At 42.0% G+C, this 16,666-nt stretch overlaps 1 protein-coding gene across 2 annotated transcripts in view; it reads right to left on the minus strand.

Annotated features, from left to right (window-relative positions):
- Positions 1-16,666, minus strand: part of MANBA (mannosidase beta) — a 60,842-nt gene that overhangs the window by 14,795 nt on the left and 29,381 nt on the right. For both annotated transcript variants that reach the window (XM_064148411.1, XM_064148413.1), the window contains exons 8-14: positions 13,877-14,028; positions 12,713-12,830; positions 8,663-8,749; positions 7,477-7,644; positions 4,482-4,700; positions 2,406-2,570; positions 589-733 (exon numbers count right to left, since the gene is read on the minus strand). In XM_064148411.1, coding sequence (XP_064004481.1) covers positions 589-733; positions 2,406-2,570; positions 4,482-4,700; positions 7,477-7,644; positions 8,663-8,749; positions 12,713-12,830; positions 13,877-14,028 — 1,054 coding nt within the window. The remainder of the gene's footprint in view (positions 1-588; positions 734-2,405; positions 2,571-4,481; positions 4,701-7,476; positions 7,645-8,662; positions 8,750-12,712; positions 12,831-13,876; positions 14,029-16,666) is intronic.

Genomic DNA, 16,666 nt, shown 5'->3' on the forward strand with positions numbered 1-16,666 from the left:
AATTGAATCTACAAAAAGTGCAAAGTTTCTCTGGAAAAACCTGGATGCAACACCACACACTCTGCCAGGAAGACCTACTTCTACACAGGAAAATCAAGGGTAGCTGAAGGTTTACCTTAACAAGGGGGTTACAGCGTCAGTCTTAGCCATCACTGCATCCTAATAGGAAGCTTTGCCTGGCTTCAATTATATTATTTTCTTGGGAAAAACTAGAATAGTGCTTAAACAACACACAAAAAACAAACCTAAAGCCCATGTTCTTAAGAAATTAGGAGTTACATACAATTTTAACTTCACTGAACTAAACCAAGGGTAAGAATGGACAGCAAACAGCAAAACTTCCCTAGGAAGATAACTGCTTTAGTCTGTGAAAGTGGGAAAGGGTGAAGAACATTTGGATGGTTTAGGAAACACTTCCATGGGAAGCATGCCTAAGTGATGGATGGAAGTTGCCTGAGAGAGTGCACAGCCATGCTTACCTATTTTCCAGATAAGAAAAACAAAGTAGGACTGTTGGTGTCAAAGTATTTCCAGATAAGGAAAACAAAGTAGGACTGATAGTTGGTGTCAGACTGCCAAAAAACTCACCCAAGGAAGCCCAGGAAGGTGCTTGCCAGATGTCATTGAGTTGCCAGTACAAAGCTCCCATGGTGTGTCCTTCTCCCTTGATTATTTCACTTTGACTAAAACGATAGAATTCGGTTTCTGTCTTTATACACTGAGCCTGCATCACCTGGACAACAAACACAAAAAAGAAAGTTTTGGTGTGCTGAGTTTACATCAGTTTCAAACCAGAAGTGCAGGATTACATGAGCACACGAGTTGGACTTCACAGCAATGGCACATAACCTTAATCCTGAGCTTTCAAGAGCATGCATCTGCAGTGCAGCAGGCCTCTGCTTGAAGGAGATGTATTCCTAGCAGCTCCCTATAGCTTTACAAGCAATTCCAGAAGGGCTACTTCCTGCCTTCCACCCAGTGAAGATCACTGGGCAACAGGGCCTTAGAAAGGCAAAGGAAAGAAAAAATGCACTTAAGTTGAGGTTTTGTTTTTCTTGTTTAAATAAATAAACCCCCAAAGACTTGCAGATCTGCATTATGCTGCACTACATCCACCATACATTATCATCATGTCCATGTCCCTATGCTCCAGACATTCCCAATACACAGTCAAAAGCATGAACCAAAAGAGCAGCCTTTTTCACCTTCACTACCACTTCTCTCTGTCCCCATCTTAGTTTGGCCAGATTCTCACTAGAAGCCAATAAGAGTGTTATTTTCTTCACATAGTACTAGGCTGGGGAGTTATTAAAAGAAAGTTTCAAAATAAAAGAAAAAGTTATTCTTTAGGACAGCTCAAAAGGTGAAGATAACAATTCCAGTTAACTGTGAAAGCCAAGTTGACTCTCCTCATCCTTTCTGCTGTCCTTATTTTGGTATTCTTCACCAATTCTGCTTACTCTGTTAATATGGCCCTGACAGACCTAATGCTGCAGAAACTGACAGCTTTTTGAGTCAGGATTTCAGTGCACAAATTTTATCCATTTTCACAGCATCACCTATCCTTGCTCTCTTGTCACTAGTTTCTGAAGTCCTTCAGCTGTTTTGTTTCTTATGCAAAACTTGCTAATGGCTCTCAAACGGTAAACACTTCAGGAATGTGCAGCTATTCCCACAGAAAACATTTCTGAAACTCTTGGAACACATGAAGCAGTAACAGCACTTGGAACTTGCCTATTGGCATAAAAACGCCACTTATCATCGTTTACAAGGCACAAATTAAGAAGCAAGTATAAGGTAAACTGCTGTGAATGAAGAACAAAACTATAACCCTACTGATCTGAAACAAGCTAAAACCACACCATCGCTACCACCCTCCCCTAAATCATTTCAGAATAGATTTTCTAAAATATCAATATCTGAGCCCATAACAAAAAAAGCAGCAGCTATTAATAATCTCATTCAATAGAGAACTGCATTCTCTAGAAACAGTCTGGGTTTGAAAGCTCATGTATTCCTCGTGGCAAAAATCAAAGCAGGGAGCCTACAGAGGCCACATGAAGAGCAGGGAGTAACAGTGTAGCACCACGAATAATCAAATACCAAATCCAACAGGTATGTCCCTCCCTCCCCAGCCAGCTTCAGGAGTAGGCTCAGCTGGGGAAAGAACCATGGTAGCACACACAGCCAGACTTTCTGCCAATGGAGCTAGCTTCTGAGAATTCTCTAAGAAGTATTCCAGCCCTTCTATGCCAAAAATTGAAGGCTCTCTCAAAAAAATGAAACAAGCTAGTTCAAAATCAACTGGAGGCTCCAGTGCAGAAACTTTTGTATGACTGACAGAATATGCCCCGTTTTTATGGCTGACAGTATCCAGCTGCCTGTACTGAAGACATCACTGTTACCTGAGTGAGATAAATCATATCTTTGAACTTCTTTATGGGATCTGTGCTCTGGGGAAGCTTGAAATGATGCCCAATCTGTTGAAGCATCTGATCGTTACCATTTTCATGGTGCTGTCGATGGAGAGAAAAATTGCTCGTGTAGGACCAGTCCTCAGTGGAAGAAACCTTTTAAAATACACACAAACTAAGAGATCAGAAAGAAAAGGCAAAACATGCATTTAATGACTCCCAAGTGTGATGGTTTGGGTGTTACCCACCCCTCCCCACACACACACACTTAAGGAAAATCACCCAGACTAAACTCAGCCAAACTAGCACACCAAGTTACTCAGAAAAGGGTACCTATTGCAGCCTGCTGGCTTAATCTGAAACCCTTAAAACTGATAATACCTTTCTACAGTACCTCATGCAGTCATGCAAGGGTTTTGATTCACTAACACCCTTTGCTTATACTGCTTGCACAAAACTAGGCACTGCTGTTGAAACCAGAACAAGTAGTGTTGGCACAAGAGCATATAACTTAATTGCTTGAAGGTTCATTTTGGCCAAAGGATCGCAGAGGTTTGCTTGCTTCATAGTAAAATCCCAAACACTCTAGATTAAGATGGAAGGACCCTAGCCAAAAGCATGGATGCATGAGAGTTACAGAAGGGCTATACAGTAGGGCTATAAATTCTAATTCTTCCTCTTCCTTATTTTCAAACCCTGCCTCTGAAAACAAATTATCACCAAAAAGATTTTTTCAGCCAAGGACAAGAACATTCTCATAGTTATTATTGTCAAGCTCACATTGTAATAAATCTATAAAAGCTATTCATTTAAACTGGTTCCTTTTTAGGCTGAACTGAATAATGCTCATTATTATTAATATGGATGAAGGTACTAACTATGTCTCAGATAATATATTTTCTCCAGCAAGTTGACAGGAACTTTCTGAGTATCTTTTAGTTGCATGCATAAGCATCGCTAGGATATTCATTTCTCTCTGAGCAAACAGACGAAGAGCATGATATGCCTCTGCTTCATAGGATCACAGGATGTTAGGGGTTGGAAGGGACCCAAGGAGATCATCAAGTCCAACCCACCAGCCAGAGCAGGACAATACTATCCAACACAGATCACAGAGGAACACATCCAGACAGGCCTTGAAAGTCTCCAGAGAAGGAGACCCCACAACCTCTCTGGGAAGCCTGTCCTAGTGCTCTGGGACCCTTATGGTAAAGGAGTTCGCCCTTGTGTTGAGGCAGAACTTCGTGTGCTGCAATTTACACCCATTACTCCTTCTCCTATCCCAGGGAGCAAGTGAGCAGAGCCTGTCCCCCCCTCCTGCCCAGCCTTCAGATACTTATAAACATTTATCAAATCCCCTCTAAGTCTTCTCTTCTCCAGGCTAAAAAGCCCCAGGTCCCTCAGCCTCTCCTCATAAGCCATGACCTCCAGTCCCCTAATCATCCTCCTAGCCCTCCACTGGACCCTCTCCAGCAGATCCCTGTCCCTCTTCAACTGGGGAGCCCAAAACTGAACACAGTATTCAAGATGAGGTCTCACCAGGGCAGAGTAGAGGGGGAGGAGAAATGGATCAAATGGATAAATAAGACAGAAGATACAACATCTGACTTTAACAGAAAACAAAACAAAGTCCTCTTACATGCACTATATAAGGAAACAAAGCAAGTAAAAGAAATGGATGAACACTGTCAAAATCAATACATTTCATAATTCAGCATTTGTCATCTTTCTTCTGTTTCTAAATGAACAGCAAAAGAATACAAGGTGCTAAGCAGTCATTACTCTGCTATAATTTTCATAGTAACAGCTTTGTAAGTGCCTCTCACCTAAACTTGGTTCCTCTTGAAACATCAAGGTAAATATACTGGACACTGAGGAGGGAAATAGCTCAGTTTTCTCCCCATTCTCCACACCAGCATACACTTCTATCCCACCTAGACCATACCACATCCAACAATGTATTAACCCATCTACAGCTTGGATGCTGCAGTGTGTTGAGAAGAGAGACTCACTGCCCTCACTAAATGAGAGCAGGAGGGACAGTGAAGTGTGGAAGCCCAGCCTTACCTTTTCAACTGTACTGAAGGAAGGCCAGGACTGAAATCCGTACTCTGAAGCAAAACGAGTTTTAGGATACACTGTCCAGTTCCAGCAGTCACTGCTGTAGTCATAAAAGTGAGTGTCACCATAATGGGTATCATAAGGATTCTGGGAGACCCAGCCTTCTTTAACTGACTCCAAGCCATTGGTGGGACTAGATGCAATAAAAGGACGAGTGCTATCCTCCTGGGATTTAAAACAACCACAAAGAAAACAAAATGATAAAAGTCAGTCCCTTTGTGAGGCAGGGGGAAGAACATATCTTGTCCAAATGGCTGAGTCACCACCTAGTAAACCTTCCCCTTTGTGTCCTGATGTTCATCATCTTTACTTGCTTAATTAACTTCTTATTCATGTTTTTGGAGAACAGCTGAGCGTGATATTGCTTGTTCTGCTGTTCTAAGGGATTCTCTCTTCCCATCAAGAGATTTTCTATCTTTATACAGTTCTAAATTCTTAATGAAGGCTATTTAAAGTGTGCCTTGTGAAAAATAAACTACAGGAACATTAATATTTCAATAGTGAGACTTCTTTATGGAAAAATCATTACTTTTGCAGTGTTTTTGCAGGAACAAGGCCATGATTTCCCCCTTTCTTATCAAGTAGTTATCTAAATTTAGTCCTGTCAAAGCCAAGGTATTCTCCTACTAATGCCTGCACAGTAGCATTGCAGGTTATGGTCATTTGGGCTAGCTCTACATAGTAAGATAGATGAGACCATAAGAAGGGTTACATTTCCAACTGTGCATAAGTACCTTTATTTATAGCCTCAAAAGATTTAATGTACTAAATCTTTTAACAGCAGCCTACAAAGAACTGAAGGAATCCATTTGCAGGTATCATGCATTTAGAACCTGACTTGCAGTAAGATAGAGGCACAAGTCAAGTCAGCTGTTTGTTCTAGGCACGTGCTTCATTGAAGAAGCACCCCTGTTCCTATATCTTGGCTATTTTGTGCTTGACTGGGTTTTTGTTTGCTTGTGGTTTGGTTTTTATGTGGTTGGTTTGGACAGGAGTAATTAATAATCAACTGAAAATATTTATTAGAGGATACTCTGGATCCCTTGATGTCTTCAGCTTGAATTTAGAAGCCTTTTAAAGTTACACAGTCCAGTATTGCTACCAGTATCCTCATCTGGCTTGTATTACACAGGATCTGAAATCTTATGATTGTACGATTCCTTCTGGCACTTAAAATAGGTTTAAAGGGGATGGGTCTTAGAAAGCAGTGAGGCACAAGCAAACTGTAACTAAAATCCAGTATCAAGCCAGGACACCTGAAGTTGCTGCACTTGCACTGGCCATCCAGCTCACCTAGCTGATCACAGGAACATCACAGCATACTCTTACAAACAAGTCAGTTCCAAAAAGCTAACTGAAATACAGAAATCCAGAATCAAGATATCAAGCAGAAACAAGACACAATTACTATTTTGAATGCATAACTGCCCTCAAGAGCAAGGTCTCCTTCAGCAGGTTCTTGCAAAGCTGGCCTCATTTTTATTGTTTTCTCATACCTCATCTCTTCCAGTAGAAAGGTATTCTAAATTCTCAGTGTAGCTACTCTGACAGTGCTAGTACCCTCCAATTGCAAGCAGTAATATTGCTGTCATCTACAGACTGATTGCCTGCCTTAGCAAAAGGAAACCTCAAGTCATGAGACTCAAAATGAAATGCATTTCACCATGAAAAGGATAAAGATTAAAATCATCATACCCTGAAGTCAAGAAGATCGTACTGCAGAAGAGACAACTGAGTAGGAAAGGGCCACTGACATTTTTAGGTTAACAAAAACTTCTACTCTTTAAAGGAAGTTCTAACTTGATAAAACTGTTGCAACATTTTGCCTCTTAGCAAACAGAGGAGTTTAGAATACATACTTGTAGCTCAAGCATTGTTTGTTTGTCTCTATCTAAATTGATGTCTATATGATATCAATTTAGGATTTCTAAATCAATTTCATCCTCCATATACACGTAAAAGTTAATTAAAAGCAGATTCCATTAAATAATGAACAATTGCAAGACTTCTAGGAAGAGAAATACTACTACTACAGCTGTGCAAAACAGACAAAGCTAAATCACAACAGACTTCAACCTGTTCTTTACCATGAGGAACACTGGAACAGACTCTCCAGGCAGGTAGTTGAGGCCTCATTCCTGGAGATACTCAAGGTGAGGCTCAAGAAGTCTCTGGGTGACCTGATCTAGTTGAGGATGCCCCTTGCTTATGGCAGAGGGGTTTGGACTAGATGACCCTTGAAGGTCTCTGCTAACCCAAACCATTCCATGATTCTGTGGTCATGGATTCCACATGCCACTCATATAGTTTACCTCAAAATACTTTATATACTTAAAACTACTATTAGCCTGTTTTTCAAAACCACAGGATGTAACAGCTAGACAGCATGAGGACAGTTTAGCACAGATTTGGATCAGTTTGCTTAAGCCAAAAAAGTTTTGGCCAAATACTGGAAGAACATCTCTTTATGATTTTTTTCAACTGCTATTAAAAGATCTGAGGGTTAGTAAATCCTTCTTACAGTGTCCTCCAACAAAATTCAAGATAAAGGAAATCTGATTACCTAGATTAATCAATAGGCAAGTTCATTTTGTCCACTGGAAGTGAAGGCATTTGTAGAGGTATTAATTAAAAAATAAAGGAAAAAACAACCAAGATTTGCTACATTTTCAGATCTTCCTTTGCAAATCACAAAGTGCTACAGATGTATTTTTTGGTTTAATTTCCTTTGAGGATAATCCTTTAAAGGAGCAGTCATTTACAAGAGTGTAACTGCACTTGGAAAGTGCAGTTCTTCAACACTGTGCAGGCTTCCATCTCCCAAAAGAATTTAAATTGAAAACAAATTAAACTAAATAAACAAATTCCAAGTTGCTCAATTTACAAGCATTAAAACCTTTTGCCAAGCCATATCCTCATAGAGTTTCTTGACATCACTTACAGTAAGAACTATTTCTTGGATGTTCTTCACATAAAGCATCACATAGTCCTTGATATAGACTTCTCTGTAAGCATAAGGTATGGAGAACCAGTTGCTTGCAATTGCTGCTTCATTTTCATTGTTACCACTCCACAAGATAATTGATGGATGGGATTTTAAACGCCTTACCTGAAATACAGTTTCAGAAGTCAAGCAAAACTCCTTCTTTTAAAAAGAACTTTAAAAAAAAGAGTTGGTTACTTCCTGAATTACAAGTCCACATACATATTATATATGGTGAGCCTACAAACCCTGTGTTCACTATTCCTCCAGCCCTCCACCAGATACAGTCTTTCATAACATACACTTAGAGGGGCAAATTTTTATGTGCTGACATATATCCACCATAATCATATATGTATCATCAGGCATGTGTGAAGCACGTACTAAGGCATGTTCCAATCATTAGAGCTCACTCTTGGTGAATGCTCTCAAACATTCTCGAGAAGAGGGCAATTTGTACCTCTGCTTAACTGATTACTCCTGCAAGTAAGTTGAAGAGGATCACTGTGCTCACTTCTGGGCCTCCCAGCTCAAGAAGGACATAGAACAGCTTGAGAGAGTCCAGTGCAGAGCCACAAAGATCATTAAGGGAATGGAACATCTCTCTTACAAGGAGAGACTGAGGGAGCTGGGGCTCTTTAGCTTGGAGAAGAGGAGCCTGAGGGGTGACTTCATTCACATTTACAAATATGTAATGTGTGAGTGCCACGAGGCTGAAGCCAGGCTCTGCTCAGTGATGCCTGATGACAGGACAAGGGGCAATGGAAGGAAGCTGAGGCATAGCAAGTTTCATGTAAACATGAGGAGGAATTTTACACTGTGAGGGTAACAGAAGACCAGAACAGACTGCCCAGGAGTGTTGCGGAGTCTTCCTCTCTGGAGATATTCAAAACCCACCTGGAGACGTTCCTGTGTGATCTGGTACAGATGATCCTGCTCTGGCAGGGGGGTTGGACTGGATGAGCTTTCAAAGTCCCCTCCAGCCCCTGACATTCTGTGATTCAGCAAGGTTACATTTCACATTTGCTACATAAAGGTACACTAACAAACTTCTAAATAAGCATTTTTGGAAAGCTAACTGATACAGTCAGTCAATAAAAAATTATGTAGTGGGAAAGAGAGCTTTGCCAGATGGACAAAATACCTGATGAGAAACTTCTGCTCTTACAGATTCTAAGTAGTGCTGGTCAGTTGGGTACAGGGCACACGCAAACATGAAATCCTGCCAAATCTACAGGGAGAACAAAAGATCATAAACAAAAAGAGAAAAAAAAATGTTAGCAAGTAATATTATGTACTTGAAAAATGGTTATTGAGAGCTAGAGTTGTTTAGCCTGGAGAAGAGGGGGCTCAGCGGGGACCTCATTGCTGTCTACAACTACCTGAAGGGAGGTTGTAGCCAGGTGGGGGTTGGTCTCTTCTCCCAGACCACCAGCAATAGAACAAGGGGACACAGTCTCAAGTTGTGCCAGGGTAAGTCTAGGCTGGATGCTAGGAGGAAGTTGTTCACAGAGAGAGTGATTGGCATTGGAATGGGCTCCCCAGGGAGGTGGTGGAGCCACCATCCCTGGAGGTGTTCAAGAAAAGCCTGGCTGAGGCACTTAGTGCCATGGTTTAGTTGACTGGCTAGGGCTGGGTGCTAGGTTGGACTGGATGATCTTGGAGATCTCTTCCAACCTGGTTGATTCTATGATTCTGTGATTTATTTCCACCTATTCAGATGGCTTCCCTAGCCCTGCACAAGAAGTGTAACAACTTAGTCCCCACTAGGAAAGAGAGTTCACCACTGCTCAAGGATCTCTCACTATGGTTGGCCCTCATACCATGCAAATAGAGGTGGAGGTCTCTGCAAGATTGGGGCCTGCTTTTGCTATACAACTAACCCGAGCTGTATCTGCCTTTAGTTCTCAGATCAGTATCCCAAATCTGTGGTCTACATTGTTACAAATGTTTAAATATTATTATTACTATTAATGTTTCATAATATTATTTATTAAATACTACAGTTTAGAGCAATTTGTCATATGAATAAAAATAGTGCATTTCATTTAAAGTCCAGCTTGTGCTGCAAAGTATCAATGTAATACAATGTGTTCAAGATGTTTTCTAATGCTTACTTCCCCCCTCAAATTGGATGCTGGCCTTCAATTTGAATATTGAGCTACCTGAACTGAATTATTTATCAACTTTAATTGGATTTGCAGACAAGTCACAATCCTTTGTTCAGGCAGAAGGTATTTATTGCAAGGATTAAACTGAAATGTTCTGTTTGTTACTCTTGGAAAGTACCAAAACAATCACATGTTCAGTATGTGCATACTCCACCGTGTTCTTCCTCAGAGTTAACAAAATATTTATCCTTAAGAATCTAGATCCCAATAGCCTGGAATACTGCTCAGCAAGTAGAGTTCAGCAAGTTTCAGTGGAGTAATTAGAACTCATGCACTGCTCAAATGTGAACGTGGAGCAATCTCCAGATGAACAGAACAATTTTGTACTTACTATTATGCAAATACAACACCAAACCTCTGTTACTTATTGAAGAGAGACAGGAATTCTTCTGAAATGCTGTTGAGCACACTTCATGCCAAATGCTCTTTTTAAGACCAGTTTATGCAAATCTTAGCCAGTAACAGAGGCAGGAACAAACTAGATCCTCTAAAAACACACCAATCTTTCTTCCCAAGGAGATATTACTTGAGAACAGCAAGCCTTTCAATTCATCAATGACCTTCATTTGTACCATGAAGGAGGAGAATGAGAAAAAAGGGGAAAGAAAGGAGCCTAATGAGATGAGTAAGACTTGGTTTTTACCTGTTCCATTTTTCACACTGCTGTAATCTAGTCTATCTTAAAAACAGATCTCTCTCAACAGAAAGATCTCCTGAAAGAGCACACTAATCCTAAGGGGTCTGCAGAAGACCACACTTTTCTGAACACCATACTACATAGAAGAGAGTCAGACCAGTTCCTCATACAGCTGTGCTTTCCTTGCAGTGAGAACACGCTTTTCTGTAACTTTCCACAACATAGCTTCCTTAGAAAAACTGAAGGAACAGGACAGCAGGAAGTAATATATTTGTGAAGAACTGGTATAATCCTAGCACTGTGCAAAAAGAGCAGCGCTGCTGCTGAAAAATCACTCAGAATCATTTAGCCAAATGTCTCTATTGAAAGAAAGTTTATCTTGCCACAGAATAGTTTGATCTAATGTACTTCAAAGCTTTTGCAAGACCAGAAGAAACAAAGCCAAAAGCCTTCAGCACCAGCTCCTCCAGAACAAAGGTCTGGCTTTCTGCATTCACTTGCTATTTTGGCTGCTAAATAAGATCTGAATCTTACATTGAGCACTGTACAGGCACAGATCTAAGTGGCCTACTTAGGTGCCTGGTGTCAAAAATGAAAGAACTGTAAGTGCTCAGAAGCCCTGGAAATGAGGGCGCTCATTCAGAGGACTGAAATAGCTGTAATGTTTTATTTCTTTCAAGCTCACACAGCAGAAGGCAGCAAGTTATCAGTTGTTTCCCTGCTTTCTTATGCTGTGGACTAAGACCAAGTTGGTCTTCACTCACCTATCCACCAGTTCATCAAAACTTATTAACATGTGCCTCCAAGCTCAAACAATCAAAGGTACTCACCCAGGATTATCAGTGTTTGCAGCAGATGTTCCCCTTACAGCTACATTTATACTCAATCACAGCTTGCTCTGAATAGCCCTTTGGATGACCTTCCATGCTTGGCTTCTGGCCAAATCAAATATTTTTGTTTAAAAAAAAAATCCAGATCTTTTCAGCTATTCCCCAGCACAGAACAGCATGACTACCTCCTTCAGAGTTTTGATAACTCAGAGGTGGCTGAAAGCACAAAATGCAAATATAGCTGGCTTTTAAATCCTCATTGAGATCAGACTGCAGGACCTTTATGTGCAATCTGGGACATACACTCAATCATTCAGGTTCTTCAGCAGGGCCATTTTCACATGTGTAAGTCCTCAACACAGCTACAGGACCCCACAGTTTGGCTGCTGTGGAAAAAAGTAGGATTTGATCTCATGATATGCCCTTCCCCATGCACTGGAGAGATGTTGAGATACTGGAATGTGTCCAGAGAAGGGTGATGAAGCTGGTGAGAGGCACAGAACACAAACCCTCTGAGGAGAGGCTGAGGGAGCTGGGGTTGTTTAGCCTGGAGAAGAGGAGGCTCAGGGGGGACCTCATTGCTGGCTACAACTACCTGAAGGGAGGCTGTAGCCAGGTGGGGATTGGTCTCTTCTCCCAGGCAGTCAGCAACAGAACAAGGGGACACAGTCTCAAGCTGTGCCAGGGTAAGTCTAGGCTGGATGTTAGGAGGGAGTTGTTGCCAGAGAGTGATTGGCATTGGAATGGGCTCCCCAGGGAGGTGGTGGAGTCACCGTCCCTGGAGGTGCTGAAGAAAAGACTGTCTGAGGCACTTAGTGCCATGGTCCAGTTGACTGGCTAGGGCTGGGTGATAAGTTGGCCTGGATGATCTTGGGGGTCTCTTCCAACCTGGTTGATTCTATGATTTTACTTGTTTCACAACTACTTGGGCTGAAGATTACAAGTTCATGTTGGTGCCTACAGACCATAAAAGTCTGCCGTGTTCCTCACCATAGTTAAAACATCTTCTTGCATTCAGTGACATCACTAGCAACTCAGCCATTTGTTTGTTCTTTCATTCTTTGTCAAGACAGTAAGAAATTTAGAAGTCAGATAGAGATAAAATATATAAAGATTAAATGTTTAGTCTGAAAAGAGCTAGAAGAAAGTTGAAGGTACAGTTCTGTTGAGATGATTTTGTAAAATGCGATTGTGGGGGCAGGGCAAAGAGAGTGGGGAGAAAAGGAAGAGAAGATAAAGTGGAGGTTCTGGGCTGCGAAAAAGAGTGGGGATGAGTGTGGAACAGAGTTGTAGCCTTCACAACAAGATAAAATTCAAGCTGTGGTTCTAATATAAAGCCTCCAAAACATCTCATCCAGATTCAACAGACAGCCTCAGCGTGCAAATCAAAACAAAACAGAAAATCAGGTTGATCTGACTCCTCAGGTTGGTACTCTACCACATCCTTTGGAAAGATGGCTAGGACTCACGTATTAACTCTCCTCCTTTGTAAAGAAAAAGCCACCCTAAATGAGCAAGTTCTTGTCAGGTTTTAAGTGTTCTGTGTTTGTCTTTACCATTATTCCCATCTCATCGCAAATGTCATAGAACTCGTCTTGTTCATACACTCCTCCTCCCCAAACCCGAAGAGCATTCATGTTAGCATCTGCAGCAGACTTCAAGAGTAGCCACAATCTGTCAGATACAAAAGGAAGATTTACAAAAGGTCTGTGAAACTGCATCACTTAGAAACTCATAGCAAAAAAATCCTAACATCCTCCCAGTCACCCCCAAACATTCACCATTAGCAGACAATTCTGATAGAAACCAGACTATTTTGATAACTTCTAAGCCTGTATGTCTGTATTAAGCTCTCAAAAAGCAATTCATGTGGGGAGAAAAAGTTACTTGGTTCTGTTAACACTTGTGAAAGAGATGACACAAGCAAGTGCATGCTTCTACAGAAATATTGGCAGAACCAGATTTAGAAACGCTGCATTTTATTAATCATGTTGTTCTTTACTCCTTGGGTATAGCTTGCTTTAAACATCAATCACTTGAATTCAAATCCTCTTTTAAATATTTAGAAATCTAATATTGTTTTCCTGAGTTCCACAACACATATCAAAAAGGGGGCAGTGAGAGGAGGAAGAGAAAGACTGAGACTCTAAAATCTCATCTTAAGTAATTCCTTAATTATGCCAGTAGCCTCCAAACTGCATGTGAATGCACACTGCAGCATGCTCTGTTGTCCTGGTATCTCAACTACCCTGAGCAAAGCTTAGGCAAGGCAAAGCAAGGCCCTCATCCCACCTGCATCTTGGATTTTAATGGCACAGCTCCTCAAGGAAGCCTAGACTAGAGAGAGTTAAAAAGGGAGAGGCTACTGTGCACTTGTGTCTCCCTGTGAAAAATGGGTTAGGACACGGCTGAAATGTACTTTGTCTGAGGATCAATGAACTTGTCCCAAACAATAAGATCAGACATCTCTACAAATAACTAAAAGGTGAGGGACCTGTGGACAGCAAACAATCCCCTTCCCATCAGTTATTGCAATTACAGGCCTTGAACATCACTCAAACTTATTAATGTTAATCAAACCCTTACTTTAAGGCTTCCAACCCACCACAATTAAGTGTCCCACCTTGAAAAGAGTTCCACCCACCAACACCACCCTTTGATAGAGGGTGGACAGAAAACCAGGAGGAGAAAACTAGGATAAAAGATCAAATGTGGCTTACGTGTCATAGGTCACTCTGTCCTGGAAAGAATCTGCTGGAATCCAGTTTGAGCCCTTCAGGAAAATGGGTCGCCCATTGATTCTGAAGTAGAAACTCAAACCCGGTGAGCCAGGAATAGGCTCCTGAACAAGTTCTACTGTTCGAAAATAGACCTGTGAAGACACAAAACTTAGATTTAAAGCAGACAAAAGTAAGTAAAGCCACTAGAAAAGGTATTCAATTGAGCACTAACAGCTTAGAATCCATCAAGGAATCAAAATACACACTCTCCTCTCTAGCGTCCTGCTTGATTAAAACACTCTGTAACAGCCTATAAAGAATCCTTCTGACAAAACTGTTCACTCTTTAAAGATACTCTCACACCACAAGAGGGAGAAAGCACGTGCAAATGAACACACATGGATATATCAGACACAGCTGTGTGTGTGTGCACTTGCTGCAGAGTTCAGTCAAAAGCCCAGCTAAGCACCCACGAGAGCAATACAGTGGTTGGCTGTATTACACACATCCCTTAATCTACCATTTTCTTCTTGCAGGAGAAGGCAGCAGCTCAGTTGTAGGTCTGGCCTGTGAATGCCCAGCTTCAGGTTCATCCCATAAAAGCAAAGTACTCTTTTGCTTCCTTTAAATTTTTAAATAGATATTTAAATAATTTTTAAATTGATATTGTAATTAAAGAGAAAAAGATACACAGGCAAAACACAAATGCTGGTTTGGAAGTGAACAGCTCTCCAGGCACCACAGGTATGCTTGAAACTAGCTCAGCTAAATCACAGTATCACAGTATCATCAGGGCTGGAAGAGACCTCACAGATCATCAAGTCCAACCCTTTACCAAAGAGCTCAAGGCTAGACCATGGCACCAAGTGCCACGTCCAATCCTGCCTTGAACAGCCCCAGGGACGGCGACTCCACCACCTCCCCAGGCAGCCCATTCCAGTGTCCAATGACTCTCTCAGTGAAGAACTTTCTCCTCACCTCCAGCCTAAATTTCCCCTGGTGCAGCCTGAGGCTGTGTCCTCTCGTTCTGGTGCTGGCCACCTGAGAGAAGAGAGCAACCTCCTCCTGGCCACAACCTCCCCTCAGGTAGTTGTAGACAGCAGCAAGGTCACCCCTGAGCCTCCTCTTCTCCAGGCTAACCAATCCCAGCTCCCTCAGCCTCTCCTCGTAGGGCTGTGCTCAAGGCCTCTCCCCAGCCTCGTCGCCCTTCTCTGGACACGCTCAAGCATCTCAATGTCCCTTCTAAACTGGGGGGCCCAGAACTGAACACAGTACTCAAGGTGTGGTCTAACCAGTGCAGAGTACAGGGGCAGAATGACCTCCCTGCTCCTGCTGACCACACCATTCCTGATGCAGGCCAGGATGCCACTGGCTCTCTTGGCCACCTGGGCACACTGCTGGCTCATGTTCAGGCGGGTATCAATCAGCACCCCCAGATCCCTCTCTGTCTGGCTGCTCTCCAGCCACTCTGACCCCAGCCTGTATCTCTGCGTGGGGTTGTTGTGGCCAAAGTGCAGCACCAGCACTTGGAGCTATTGAATGCCATCCCCTTGGACTCTGCCCATCTGTCCAGGCGGTCAAAGTCCTGCTGCAGAGCCCTTCTGTCTTCCAACTCAGTCACATCTGCCCCCAGCTTGGTGTCATCTGCAAACTTGCTGATGACTGACTCCATGCCCTCATCCAGGTCATCTATGAAGATGTTAAAGAGGATGGGGCCCAGCACAGATCACTAACTCTAGGTAAGGTATGAAAAGTTAACAGAAATAAAGGCAAATGTAAGTTGCTCTTTCAGCCCAATGCCTGGCATTGTGAACTGCAGATACTGAAATAATAAGGCATTCCTCCTTACTGCTGCAGGTGTTAGAAGAGTTCTCAAAAAAAATCAGGCTGGACATTTTCTGGACTTAAGTCAAAGCAACATTACTGCTCTGAGGAGTATTCTTACTGTACTGAGGTAAGCACAGTCAGTTTCATGGCCATAAGAGAGCAGCCAGCTGACAGCAATATCACTTTGCACTGAGCCCTTATTTGTAGAGGTGTCTTCACTTGCCACAGGGCAGGTGCAGAGCAGTGCTCACATTAGGCTCCTGCACAGCTGCAAAGCGCCACCAGCCTTGGCACAGAGGTTGGACTCCATGATCTCCAGAGGTCCCTTCCAACTCCAACCATTCTATGAAACATCTCTCCTGGAGAAATTTTAGACTTCTTTTACTCCTGCATCTTTGTCCCAGTTCAACTCAGCTAGGCCAGAAAGAAAACTTTTTTTTCTGTCTGGTATAGGTTGTTCATTGTCATAGGGAGACAACTGAGAAATTAAAGCAAAGGAAAGTTAACAGCAAATTTCAGCCACCAAGAAGCAACAGTTTGGGTCAGGAGGGCAGGAACCTTGCTCTTTCTAGACTACCCCTAAAACAGCAACTACTCCTCCCTCAGATGACTATTTGCTATACCTTTTCAAAAGGTCAGCCTGTAAAGTACAGCCTGTTCTCTCCCTGCCACAAGCTACAGTTGAGGCAAGTATCTGTTAGCAAATCAAGCTAAAATTAACCTAGTTAAGTGTAAGTGATACACCTTTAAGATAAAAGTCTTTAAGATAAAAAGCAGTTCTTTATTTCACACACCAAACAAGGCTGAAGTTCAAATGGGAAGTCACTAATCACTGTGGAACTGTTTCTTCAACTTTGGGCTCATCAAAAAAATCATACAGATAAACAGAAAAGTATTTCTAGTGATAGAGAAGACAAAATTATTGCTTTGTGGGTTTTTTGTTTCCTTTTAGACACTTCTCAA

The sequence above is a fragment of the Pogoniulus pusillus genome, chromosome 9 (genome assembly GCF_015220805.1).
Source record: "Pogoniulus pusillus isolate bPogPus1 chromosome 9, bPogPus1.pri, whole genome shotgun sequence".
NCBI lineage: Eukaryota > Metazoa > Chordata > Aves > Piciformes > Lybiidae > Pogoniulus > Pogoniulus pusillus.